At 44.9% G+C, this 13,027-nt stretch overlaps 2 protein-coding genes across 2 annotated transcripts in view; one reads left to right on the forward strand and one right to left on the reverse strand.

Moving 5' to 3' along the window:
* The window catches only part of LOC143766434 (uncharacterized), a 353,435-nt gene that overhangs the window by 150,132 nt on the left and 190,276 nt on the right, over window positions 1-13,027 (forward strand). The window lies entirely within an intron of this gene.
* The window catches only part of LOC143766458 (gastrula zinc finger protein XlCGF66.1-like), a 59,762-nt gene that overhangs the window by 6,874 nt on the left and 39,861 nt on the right, over window positions 1-13,027 (reverse strand). The window contains exons 2-6 of the mRNA XM_077254173.1: window positions 10,730-10,879; window positions 10,421-10,600; window positions 10,218-10,341; window positions 10,037-10,134; window positions 9,749-9,839 (exon numbers count right to left, since the gene is read on the reverse strand). Coding sequence (XP_077110288.1) covers window positions 9,749-9,839; window positions 10,037-10,134; window positions 10,218-10,341; window positions 10,421-10,600; window positions 10,730-10,801 — 565 coding nt within the window. The 5' untranslated portion in view covers window positions 10,802-10,879. The remainder of the gene's footprint in view (window positions 1-9,748; window positions 9,840-10,036; window positions 10,135-10,217; window positions 10,342-10,420; window positions 10,601-10,729; window positions 10,880-13,027) is intronic.

The raw sequence follows: 13,027 nt of genomic DNA on the forward strand, positions 1-13,027 counted from the left end.
ACAAAAAATCCCACAAATGGTCACAGAAATAACTTGAATCTGACAAAAGTAATAATAAAAAATCTATGAAAATGAATGAATGAAAGTCAGACATTGCTTTTCAACCATACTTCCACAGAATAAAAAAAAATAAAACTCATGAAATAGGTCTGGACAGAAATGATGGTACCCTTAGCTTAATATTTTGCTGCACAACCTTTTGAGGCAATCACTGCAATCAAAGGATTCCTGTAACTATCAACGAGACTTCTGCACCTCTTGACAGGTATTTTGGACCACTCCTCAAGAGCAAATGGCTCCAGCTGTCTCGTGTTTGAAGGTTGCCTTTTCCAGATGGCATGTTTCAGCTATTTCCAAAGATGCTCAATAGGATTAAGGTAAGGGCTCATAGAAGGCCACTTCAGAATAGTCCGCTTTCATCTTAGCCATTCTTGGGTGTTTTTAGCTATGTCTTTTGGGTCATTATCCTGATGTAAGACCCATGACCTGTGACTCAGACCAAGCTTTCTGACACTAGGTAGCATATTTTTCTCTAGAATCCCTTGACAGTCTTGAGATTTCATTGTACCCTGCACAGATTCTAGACACCTTGTGTCAGATGCAGCAGAGCAGCCCCAGAACATAACAGAGCCTCCACCATGTTTCACAGTGGGGACAGTGTTCTCCTCTTGATATGCTTCATTTTTCCATCTGTGAACAGAGCTGATGTGCCTTACCAAAAAGTTCAATTTTTATGTCATCTGTCCATAGGACATTCTCTCAAGCTTTGTGGCTTGACAACATGTAGTTTGGCAGATTCCAGTCTGGCTGTTTTATGATTTTCTTTCAACAATGGCGTCCTCCTTGGTCGTCTCCCATGAAGTCCACTTTTGCTCATACAATGACGGATGGTGCGATCTGACACTGATGTTCCTTGAGTTCACCTTTAATCTGTTTAGAAGTTTTTCTGGGCTCTTTTGTTACCATTCGTATTATCCATCTCTTTGATTTGTCATCAATTTTCCTCCTGCGGCCACATCCAGGGAGGTTGGCTACAGTCCCATGGATCTTAAATTTCTGAATAATATGTGCAACTGTAGTCACAGGAACATCAAGCTGCTTGGAGATGGTCTTATAACTTTTACCTTTAACATATTTGTCTATAATTTTCTTTCTAATCTCCTGAGACCACTCTTTCCTTTGCTTACTCTGGCCCATGTTGAGTGTGATACACACTATGTCCCCAAACAGCACAGTGAGTATCTGTAGCCCTATATATACTGTATTTTTCAGATTATAAGACGCTTCAGATTATAAGACACACCCCAAATTTTGAGGAGAAAAATAAGAAAAAAATATTTTTTAATTAAATGGTGATGCTTCTTATAATTCTTGTATCTTATTACTTACTGGGGTTGGTGGCTGCGGTGAAGCGGGATCCCAGGGTCGCTGTTGGAGGAGGCACGAGTGGGATGATGCTGCAGGCAGGGATGAGGGGGGACTCCGATGTGCGGTGCGCTGCTGCGTGGGTCTTGTGCTGCTGCCGGGTGTCTCTGGGTGCCCGGCGGTTGCTGGCTGGTGCTGCAGCGATGCTGCGCAGGTGTCCGGTGCGGCCCGGGGCTCTGCCAACATTTTGCGATAGGCTAGAGCCCCGGCACTTCCACGGTTCCATGTGCGGTGGTCTCCGGGAATATGGCATCACGGTGATGTTGGGGCCAAGATCTCGAGAGATGAGATCTCAGCGCTGAAATCTCATCTCTCGAGATCTCAATCCAGAGATCACCATCTTCGCATGCGCCGCCTCCAGCGTCGGCCATATTTCTGGAGACCAGCCAGTAATGGCCGGGCACCCGGAGACACCCAAACACCCCCTCATCCCACCCTGCGGCCTACACCCACAGTATAGGTAACTGTTGTGAATTTGGATTCTGGGCTCCCCCGGTGGCCGCTTGTGGAATTGGACTTGTCATCCTCTTTCCTGTTTCACCTGATTCCATCAGTAGTGGGTGTCGCTATTTAAGCTCATTTCTCTGGTGGTTTCTTGCCGGTCAACAATGTTATCTGATGCCTCTCAGTGCTTGTTCCTGCTTCTAGACAACTACTAGATAAGTTGGACTTTTGTCCATGTTTTGTTTTGCCTATTTGTTCCAGTTCACAGCTGAAGTTTTGTTACTGTGTCTGGAAAGCTCTCGTTGATCAGGGATTGCTACTCTGGCGTTATGAGTTAATGCCAGAGTTTAAGGTAATCTCTGGATGGTGTTTTGTTAGTGTTTTTCTGCTGACCATGAAAGTATACTATCTGTCTTCTGCTATCTAGTAAGCGGACCTCAAATTTGCTAAGACTATTTTCCTGCTGCGTTTGTTGTTTCATCTGAACTCACCGTCATTATATGTGGGGGGGCTACTGTCTTCTTTGGAATATTTCTCTAGAGGTGAGCCAGGTCTTATATTTCCCTCTGCTAGCTATTTAGGTCTTAGGCCAGAGCTGGGCATCTAGCGATGAATAGGAAATGCTACCTGGCTATTTCTAGTTGCGCGGCAGGCTTAGTTCATGGTCAGTATAGTTCCATCTTCCGAGAGCTTGTCCCTCTATAGGCTTGCTATGATCTCTGCCTGCAGAGATCATGACAGTTTGACCGGCCAGTTAAAGTGTTAAAGACCCTGGTTGAGAAAGGAGAGTTATAAGAAGTCTGCTGGAATTTTTTTTTTTTTTTTTTTTTTTTTCCTCCAGTCTGCCTTGCTGCAGTCTTTTCTCTCTCTCTCCTCCTAATCTCTGTATGCTCTGTGTGCACCTGACAATAATGGATCTCCAGAGTGTAACTGCGGGTTTGAATAATCTCATCACGAAAGTACAAAATTTACAAGATTTTGTGGTACATGCTCCGGTATCTGAGCCGAGAATTCCTTTGCCGGAGTTCTTCACAGGGAATAGAGCTAGCTTCCAGAATTTCCGAAATAATTGTAAGCTTTATTTGTCCCTGAAGTCTCGTTCAGCTGGAGACCCTGCACAGCAGGTTGGGATTGTGATTTCCTTGCTCAGGGGTGACCCTCAAGATTGGGCCTTCTCATTGCCAGCAGGGGATCCTGCGTTACGCGATGTGGATGCGTTTTTTCTGGCCTTGGGCTTGCTTTATGAGGAACCTCATTTGGAACTTCAGGCAGAAAAAACTTTGATGGCACTATCTCAGGGGCAAGACGAAGCTGAAGTTTTCTGCCAAAAATTCCGTAAATGGTCTGTGCTTACTCAGTGGAATGAGTGCGCCTTGGCGGCAACTTTCAGAGAAGGTCTCTCTGATGCCGTTAAGGATGTTATGGTGGGGTTCCCTTTGCCTGCAGGTCTGAATGAGTCCATGACAATGGCTATTCAGATTGATAGGCGTCTGCGGGAGCGCAAACCGGTGCACCATCTGGCGGTGTCTATGGAAAAGACGCCAGAAAGTATGCAGTGTGATAGAATTCTGTCCAGGAGCGAGCGACAGAATTTTAGACGGAAGAATGGATTGTGTTTCTATTGTGGGGATTCTACTCATGTTATATCGGCATGCTCTAGGCGTACAAAGAAGCTTGATAAGTCTGTTTCCATTAGCACCATTCAGTCTAAGTTTATTTTGTCTGTAACCCTGATTTGCTCTTTGTCATCCATTGCCACGGACGCCTATGTTGACTCTGGCGCCGCTCTGAGTCTTATGGATTGGTCCTTTGCCAATCGTTGTGGTTTTGATTTAGAGCCTTTGGAGACTCTTATTCCTCTGAAGGGGATTGACTCCACCCCATTGGCTAATAATAAACCACAATACTGGACACAAGTAACCATGCGTATCAATCCGGATCACCAGGAGATTATTCGTTTCCTGGTGCTGTATAATTTACATGACGATTTGGTACTGGGATTGCCATGGTTGCAGTCTCACAACCCAGTCTTGGACTGGAGAGCAATGTCTGTGTTGAGCTGGGGATGTAAGGGTATTCATGGGGACGTACCTTTGGTTTCTATTTCGTCGTCCATTCCCTCTGAAGTCCCTGAGTTCCTCTCTGATTATCAAGACGTCTTTGACGAACCCAGGCTTGGGTCGTTACCTCCGCACCGTGAGTGCGATTGTGCCATAGATTTGATACCGGGTTGTAAATATCCAAAGGGTCGTTTGTTTAATTTGTCTGTGCCGGAACATGCTGCTATGCGGGAATATATAAAGGAGTCTTTGGAAAAGGGACATATTCGTCCATCTTCTTCTCCCTTGGGAGCTGGGTTTTTCTTTGTCTCAAAAAAAGACGGCTCTTTGAGACCATGTATTGATTATCGGCTTCTGAATAAGATCACTGTTAAGTATCAATACCCATTGCCATTGCTTACTGATTTGTTTGCTCGTATAGAGGGTGCTAAGTGGTTCTCTAAAATTGATCTTCGTGGGGCGTATAATTTGGTGCGGATCAGGCAGGGGGATGAGTGGAAGACCGCATTTAATACGCCCGTGGGCCACTTTGAGTATTTGGTCATGCCTTTTGGTCTTTCTAATGCCCCTTCAGTTTTCCAGTCTTTTATGCATGATATTTTCCGCGATTTTCTGGATAAATTTATGATAATATATCTGGATGATATTCTGATTTTTTCTGATGACTGGGACTCTCATGTCCAGCAGGTCAGGAGAGTTTTTCAGGTTCTGCGGTCTAATTCTTTATGTGTGAAGGGGTCTAAGTGCGTTTTTGGGGTCCAGAAAATTTCCTTTTTGGGGTATATTTTTTCTCCCTCTTCCATTGAGATGGATCCCGTCAAGGTGCAAGCTATTTGTGACTGGACTCAGCCCTCCTCTCTTAAGGGTCTTCAGAGATTTTTGGGCTTTGCCAACTTTTACCGCCGATTTATTGCTGGTTTTTCGGATGTCGTTAAACCACTGACTGATTTGACCAGACAAGGCGCTGATGTTGCTAATTGGTCCCCTCATGCTGTAGAGGCCTTTCAGGAGCTTAAGCGCCGTTTTGCCTCTGCCCCTGTGTTGCGTCAGCCTGATGTGAATCTGCCTTTTCAGGTTGAGGTTGACGCTTCGGAGATCGGAGCTGGGGCAGTGTTGTCGCAGAAAGGTTCCGACTGCTCCGTCATTAGGCCTTGTGCCTTCTTTTCTCGCAAATTTTCGCCCGCAGAGCGGAATTATGATGTTGGGAATCGGGAGCTTTTGGCCATGAAGTGGGCGTTTGAGGAGTGGCGCCATTGGCTCGAGGGGGCTAGACATCAGGTGGTGGTATTGACTGACCACAAAAATTTGATTTATCTTGAGACTGCCAGACGCCTGAATCCTAGACAGGCGCGCTGGTCTTTATTTTTTTCTCGCTTTAATTTTGTGGTGTCATACCTACCGGGTTCTAAGAATGTTAAGGCAGATGCCCTTTCTAGGAGTTTTGACCCGGACTCTCCTGGTAATTCTGAACCCACAGGTATCCTTAGGGAGGGAGTAATTTTGTCGGCCGTTTCTCCTGATCTGCGGCGGTCCTTGCAAGAGTTTCAGGCGGATAGACCGGATCGTTGTCCGCCTGATAGACTGTTTGTTCCGGATGATTGGACCAGCAGAGTCATCTCTGAGGTACATTCTTCTGCATTGGCAGGTCATCCCGGAATTTTTGGTACCAGGGATTTGGTGGCAAGATCCTTCTGGTGGCCTTCTCTGTCACGAGATGTGCGAGTCTTTGTGCAGTCATGTGACGTTTGTGCTCGGGCCAAGTCTTGTAGTTCTCGGGCTAGCGGACTGCTGTTGCCCTTGCCTATTCCTAAGAGGCCTTGGACACACATCTCGATGGATTTTATTTCAGATCTGCCTGTTTCCCAGAAGATGTCTGTCATCTGGGTGGTCTGTGACCGTTTCTCTAAAATGGTCCATTTGGTTCCTCTGCCCAAGTTGCCTTCTTCTTCTGAGTTGGTTCCTCTGTTTTTTCAGAATGTTGTCCGATTGCACGGTATTCCTGAGAATATTGTTTCTGACAGAGGTACCCAATTTGTGTCTAGATTTTGGCGGGCATTCTGTGCTAGGATGGGCATAGATTTGTCTTTTTCGTCTGCTTTTCACCCTCAGACTAATGGCCAGACCGAGTGGACTAATCAGACCCTTGAGACATATCTGAGGTGTTTTGTCTCTGCTGACCAGGATGATTGGGTTGCTTTTTTGCCATTGGCAGAGTTCGCCCTCAATAATCGGGCCAGTTCTTCCACCTTGGTGTCCCCGTTTTTCTGTAATTCGGGGTTTCACCCTCGATTTTCCTCCGGTCAGGTGGAATCCTCGGATTGTCCTGGAGTGGATGCGGTGGTAGAGAGATTGCATCACATTTGGGGGCAGGTTATGGACAATTTGAAGTTGTCCCAGGAGAAGACTCAGCGTTTTGCCAACCGTCATCGTCGTGTTGGTTCTCGGCTTTGTGTTGGAGATTTAGTGTGGTTGTCTTCTCGTTTTGTCCCTATGAGGGTCTCTTCTCCTAAGTTTAAACCTCGGTTCATCGGCCCTTATAGAATATTGGAGATTCTTAATCCTGTTTCTTTCCGTTTGGACCTCCCTGCGTCCTTTTCCATTCATAACGTTTTTCATCGGTCGTTATTGCGCAGGTATGAGGTACCTGTTGTACCTTCAGTTGAGCCTCCTGCTCCAGTGTTGGTTGAGGGTGAGTTGGAGTACGTTGTGGAGAAAATTTTGGACTCTCGTGTTTCCAGACGGAAACTCCAGTATCTGGTCAACTGGAAGGGTTACGGCCAGGAGGATAATTCTTGGGTCAATGCATCTGATGTTCATGCTTCTGATCTTGTTCGTGCCTTCCATAGGGCTCATCCTGGTCGCCCTGGTGGATCTGGTGAGGGTTCGGTGCCCCCTCCTTGAGGGGGGGGTACTGTTGTGAATTTGGATTCTGGGCTCCCCCGGTGGCCGCTTGTGGAATTGGACTTGTCATCCTCTTTCCTGTTTCACCTGATTCCATCAGTAGTGGGTGTCGCTATTTAAGCTCATTTCTCTGGTGGTTTCTTGCCGGTCAACAATGTTATCTGATGCCTCTCAGTGCTTGTTCCTGCTTCTAGACAACTACTAGATAAGTTGGACTTTTGTCCATGTTTTGTTTTGCCTATTTGTTCCAGTTCACAGCTGAAGTTTTGTTACTGTGTCTGGAAAGCTCTCGTTGATCAGGGATTGCTACTCTGGCGTTATGAGTTAATGCCAGAGTTTAAGGTAATCTCTGGATGGTGTTTTGTTAGTGTTTTTCTGCTGACCATGAAAGTATACTATCTGTCTTCTGCTATCTAGTAAGCGGACCTCAAATTTGCTAAGACTATTTTCCTGCTGCGTTTGTTGTTTCATCTGAACTCACCGTCATTATATGTGGGGGGGCTACTGTCTTCTTTGGAATATTTCTCTAGAGGTGAGCCAGGTCTTATATTTCCCTCTGCTAGCTATTTAGGTCTTAGGCCAGAGCTGGGCATCTAGCGATGAATAGGAAATGCTACCTGGCTATTTCTAGTTGCGCGGCAGGCTTAGTTCATGGTCAGTATAGTTCCATCTTCCGAGAGCTTGTCCCTCTATAGGCTTGCTATGATCTCTGCCTGCAGAGATCATGACAGGTAACGCATGTACGCTTTCTAAGATGTATCCCCACTTTGTGAATAATTCCAAAGTGATCACCACATAAAGTGTCAAACGTCAGATGTGGCCTGATTAAGAACACAAAACTCGCTGCGAGAAGACGTTAAATCAAAGTATTTTGGACACTACTGTAATCAAAAACTGTGACTATAGACAATAACACCTACTGAAATGATCAAACTGAACAGTCTTCATCAGTAATAAATGAGTAGCTAGTGGTGAAACCTCTCTGGGGTAATTAGATACGGGGCTCGGTGACTTCACAATCTAAACTATTGTAAGCTCCAATATTTTCTGTCAGATGAGTTTCAAGAAGAAATATTACACATTTAAAGAGAACTGTGTATAATAGTGCAGAGCTGAGGTGTCTTAAAGGGAACCTGTCAGCAGGATTGTGCACAGTAACCTACAGACACTGTCAGGTCGGTGCCGTTATACTGATTACACTGATACCTGGTGATGAAATTATTATTCTTTATTATTATAGCGCCATTTATTCCATGGCGCTTTACATGTGAGGAGGGGTATACATAATAAAAACAAGTACAATAATCTTAAACAATACAAGTCAGGACTGGTACAGGAGGAGAGAGGACCCTGCTGCCCACGTGGGCTCACAATCTACAAGGGATGGGTGAGGATATAGTTGGCGAGGGTAGAGCTGGTCGTGCAGCCATTTGGACGATCGGTGGTTACTGCAGGTTGTAGGCTTGTTGGAAGAGGTGGGTCTTCAGGTTCTTTTTGAAGGTTTCAATGGTAGGCGAGAGTCTGATATGTTGTGGTAGAGAGTTCCAGAGTTCCACAATATTATATGCATTATATAAAAATGGGGGGCAGGTCACTGAAGGATCAGTGACCTGTTATATGCCAATACAGATGAATATGTAAGCAGAGCACCATGTAAAACCCCGCCCACAGCCCCGCCCCAAAGCACGGGAATCTCATTAACTTCAAACTACAAATAAAGATTAAACAACCACAAGACAGATTTCATCACCAGTTATCAATGTAATCAGTATAATGGCGCTGACCTGACACTGTGTGTAGGTTACTGTGCACAATCCTGCTGACAGGTTCACTTTAAATTTAGATCTTCGGCATTTGGAAGAGGCGATGGAGAGCTTTTTTTTTTTAAGACTATCAGGGAGATACAGACTCACATATCCCAATCAAACTATCATATAGAATGAACAGGTAAAAAAAAAAAAAAGACATAGAATAAAAAAATGTTACATTCCCAACAACAATGTATGTACAAGGGGAGAACTCCAACAGTAAACCAGAGCTGCACTCATTTATAGTGGACTATTGGAGCTACTATGAGTCCTGACCAGAAGAGTAGAGAAACTAATATTGATCCTCATTTCAGGAGAGATTGTGCAGTAATCTGAATTCCTTAGGTTCGAAAACATAATGGAATTAATGACGTGGAGTGAATCCATGACACCAGGGCTCGAGCCATGCCAACACATCTCCTGCAGGCGTGAATAAATGTATATTACAGCCATCAGACACGCACAGCTTAGAGATATATCATGGCACAGGTGTAATGGTTTTTATGTAGTTTATCACAATCCTCCTTGAAGTTAGTCGGTTTTAATACAAATTGAAAAGTCAGGATAAAGGGAAACTCTGCTGTTATTGTACAGAAATTCACACTTGGCCTCACTGCACATTTAATGTTGTCGATCATAAAAGTGAAGTTTGGCCAGAAAGACTGGACCTGGTCTTGTAGGGACCATATGAGCACATTCAGCAGCACAGAAGGGAGAGAAGGGAGATTCATCCAATAAGATATCAGGGTTCTAGGAAGCCAACAGCATCATTACCCTCCGCTTTCTCTTAAGGACCATCATAATATTTTTCTTCAAATGATTTTCTAACGTACACTGTCATTTTACTTTGTAGTTTACAGATCTGGGCAGGTAACGGTCAGTGTCTTCTAATCCCAGAGGGTAGGTGAATCCTCCAGGTTGTAAGTTCTATATGAAAGGGCTTTCAATGACCAAAGTCATTTGAACAGTTTTGATTGGAGGATAATGATGTGGTCTAGAGGCAAAATGGCGATCATGGTAATAAAGCTGCATCTCATGACCAATAAAGCAGCCACAGCCGGTGACTGAGACGATTCTGTGACTTCTCTGCATTTAGTGGTCACTACTCACCTGGGTAGTCATATGTGGGAATCTCCTCTTTACACCGCTCATCACCCCTCACATATGTCCCTGTAGAATTAATATATGTAAAATCTTCACCCTGAAACAAATATTGTAAAAGTCATAGACAGATGGAGAAGTCACATCTATGATCAGCTCTAATCCTGCCATCTCCACCGCTCTCATTACAAAAGTATAAAACTTATAATTCTGGAGAATAAAACAAGACTGAGCCCAAGACCTACACAGCCGTCTACACATCATAGGGGGGATCTCATGACACTTCTCTCCATCTACCTGATGATCCTGAGGAACATTGGGATGTTCTTGTTTACAGTCCTCTGGAAGAAGAGGACGGGGACATCTCTCTGGTGTTGTCCTCTTACTGGATAGATCTGGAGGAAACATATACAGGGACAGAATTCATTATTTACATACAGATAATTATAGGCCGTATGCACTTAGTCCTGTCTATTACCTGGTGATGTGAGGGGCTGGGGAACCTCCATCATGACGTCCTTGTACAGATCTTTGTGTCCTTCTAAATACTCCCACTCCTCCATGGAGAAATAGACAGTGACATCCTGACATCTTATAGGAACCTGTCACATACAATATCATCATCCCCCGGGTCCCTTCATAGCGTTACTTATAATGTCCCAGCATTCCCAGCAGTGTCACCTCTCCAGTCAGCAGCTCGATCATCTTGTAGGTGAGTTCTAGGATCTTCTGGTCACTGATGTCCTCATGTATCAGGGGGTGAGGTGGAGGCCTTGTGATTGGGCTCAGGGGTCTTCCCCATCCCTCAGACACAGGGTCCTGACAGCGCTCACTAGAGGTCTTCTTCACTACTGTGTAATCCTGGTTATGGAGAGACACATTAATAAATCTCACTACAGACATTTCCAGAGTCCTCACCTCTCCAGTTCTGTCCATCTGTTATTCCCATAGATAAGAATGAGGTAATGTGACGTCATCAGAATCTCTCACCTCTCCAGTAAGCCGGACGAGGATCTCTAGGGTGAGCTGTAATATCCTCTCCGCCATCTTGTATCTGTCCATATCCAGCCTTGATGGGTAAATCAGGAAAATTCTCTTCTATAGAAGATCTTCACTGAGAGGATCCGATATTGTAGAGACCTGAATGAGAAGATGATGAGCCGATGTAACATAATAAAAATCCTGTGTAATAATACAATTACTGGAGATAATAAGGGAAACATATGAGGAGATTTATTATTATACAGTATTTAGTTTCCTTCTTTACATCTACTAATAAAACCTATATATTTAGGCCACAGACAACAAGCAGTTTGTTCCTCGGAGTCGGCAGCTGAATACGTTCCTCATAGACTCATCTTCCATAACGCTAATTCTCGTCTCATTTACCGACACTGAAATCGGCATTAGCAATACTGCAGGAGATATTTATTACACGTGACAGGAGAAATAACTACTTCATGATGAGGACGACATCTTCATCGTCTACTACGGCTCTAGAAACATATTTGTCCAGAGCCCGTCACTGACTCCATCACCACCGGCCGTCTATATGAAGGTTTCCTGTCTTCCCCGCACTGTAATCTTCTATCACGTTAGATCTCAGGTCTGATTCACACATAGAAGTTTGAGGCTTTTATAAGAGACTAGATGGTGGCCCGATTCTAACGCATCGGGTATTCTAGAATATGTATGTAGTATAGTTATGAAGATTTTAGAATAATGCAATTTATACACAGGATTCGGACAGCTGCAACCAATTAGCAAAGCGTGATTCAAATCCCGCGCCAATTCGCGGCCGGACTATGCCTATCGCTGATTCTTTGCGGCCAGCCACGTAGTATATAGCACAGCCACGTAGTATATAACAGCACGCGTAGTAAATAGCACAGCCACGAAGTATATAGCACAGCCACGTAGTACATAGCACAGCCCACGGAGTATATAGCACAGCCCACGGAGTATATAGCACAGCCCACGGAGTATATAGCACAGACCACGGAGTATATAGCACAGCACACGGAGTATATAGCACAGCCACGTAGTATACAGCACAGCCTACGGATTGTATAACAGCCCACATAGCATAGAACACAGCTACGTAGTTTATAACAGCCCACGTAGCATATAACACAGCTCATTGTCATGTCGGACGCTGTTCAGACCAGGTCGTCCGACAGACAGCGGTAATTCCGCTTTTGACCACTATATGCTCATTGGCGTCAGCTAGATTTTATCTAGCTGTTCCGGGGTTAATTTACCTGATCCTCGGATTGGACGCTGGGCCATGCCCATGGCCTTTAAATAGTTCTCCTGATCATTGGGCGTCGCCGATTATAGCTTCTGTCTTGTGCGTTGTTATCTCGGTCTGGAATGGAGAGCTGGTTGTTGGAGAATCATTGCTGGTGGTGTATTTTCCTTTGTCTTATTTACTCCTTCCTATATTTGTATTTATTTTGCCCTGCACATTTATAGTGTATTCCTGAGTGACTGCGGCGTGGTGTATATTTTCCTTTATCCTTGTCTGTCTTTACTGTGGGTATTGGTGTATTGCATTCACTGGGTGGTGGGCGGAGGTTTTCAGCCTAGGGTTGAAACAGGAGGCAGGGTGAGGTTCGAGGCCTGGACATGCACACCATCAGTGTAAACTTCAAGTAGAGGGTCAGTCAGGATTTCCCTAGTCTGAGGGAAATTGCAGGGGCCCGGGTTATTAGCTCTCGCCCACCTAGTCTCCTCGTGACATTATAATCGGCCCAACAAAAAAAAAAAAAAGGAGTTTCTTTTTTTTTGTGTTTTGTCATGGATCCCATGACTTCCATAACCCGCCAGTTGGAGGCGCTGTCCCTACAGGTCACTGAGTTGAGGGGGGCAGTACAGCAACAGGGACTAGCAGTATCTAATGTGCAAGCTGGAGCGACAGGAAGTGTTGCTGAGCCGAAATTTCCTTTACCTGAAAAGTTTGCTGGGGAACGCAGTAAATTTGTTTCTTTTCGTGAGGCTTGCAAACTATATTTCCGTATGCGCCCGATCTCCTCGGGTAATGAGCCTCAGCGTGTGGGCCTGGTGTTGTCATTGTTAAGCGGGGATCCCCAAACATGGGCGTTTTCTTTGCCATCTGATTCTGCTGCATTTGACTCTGTGGAGAGTTTTTTTCCTTCTCTTGGGAAAATCTACGATGAACCTGACAGAATGGCTCTGGCAGAATCTAAGATACGCTCTATTCGCCAGGGGGAGCGAGTTGCAGAGGATTACTGTTCTGAATTTCGTCGCTGGGCGATCGATACACAA

This window comes from Ranitomeya variabilis, chromosome 4 (genome assembly GCF_051348905.1).
Source record: "Ranitomeya variabilis isolate aRanVar5 chromosome 4, aRanVar5.hap1, whole genome shotgun sequence".
Lineage (NCBI taxonomy): Eukaryota > Metazoa > Chordata > Amphibia > Anura > Dendrobatidae > Ranitomeya > Ranitomeya variabilis.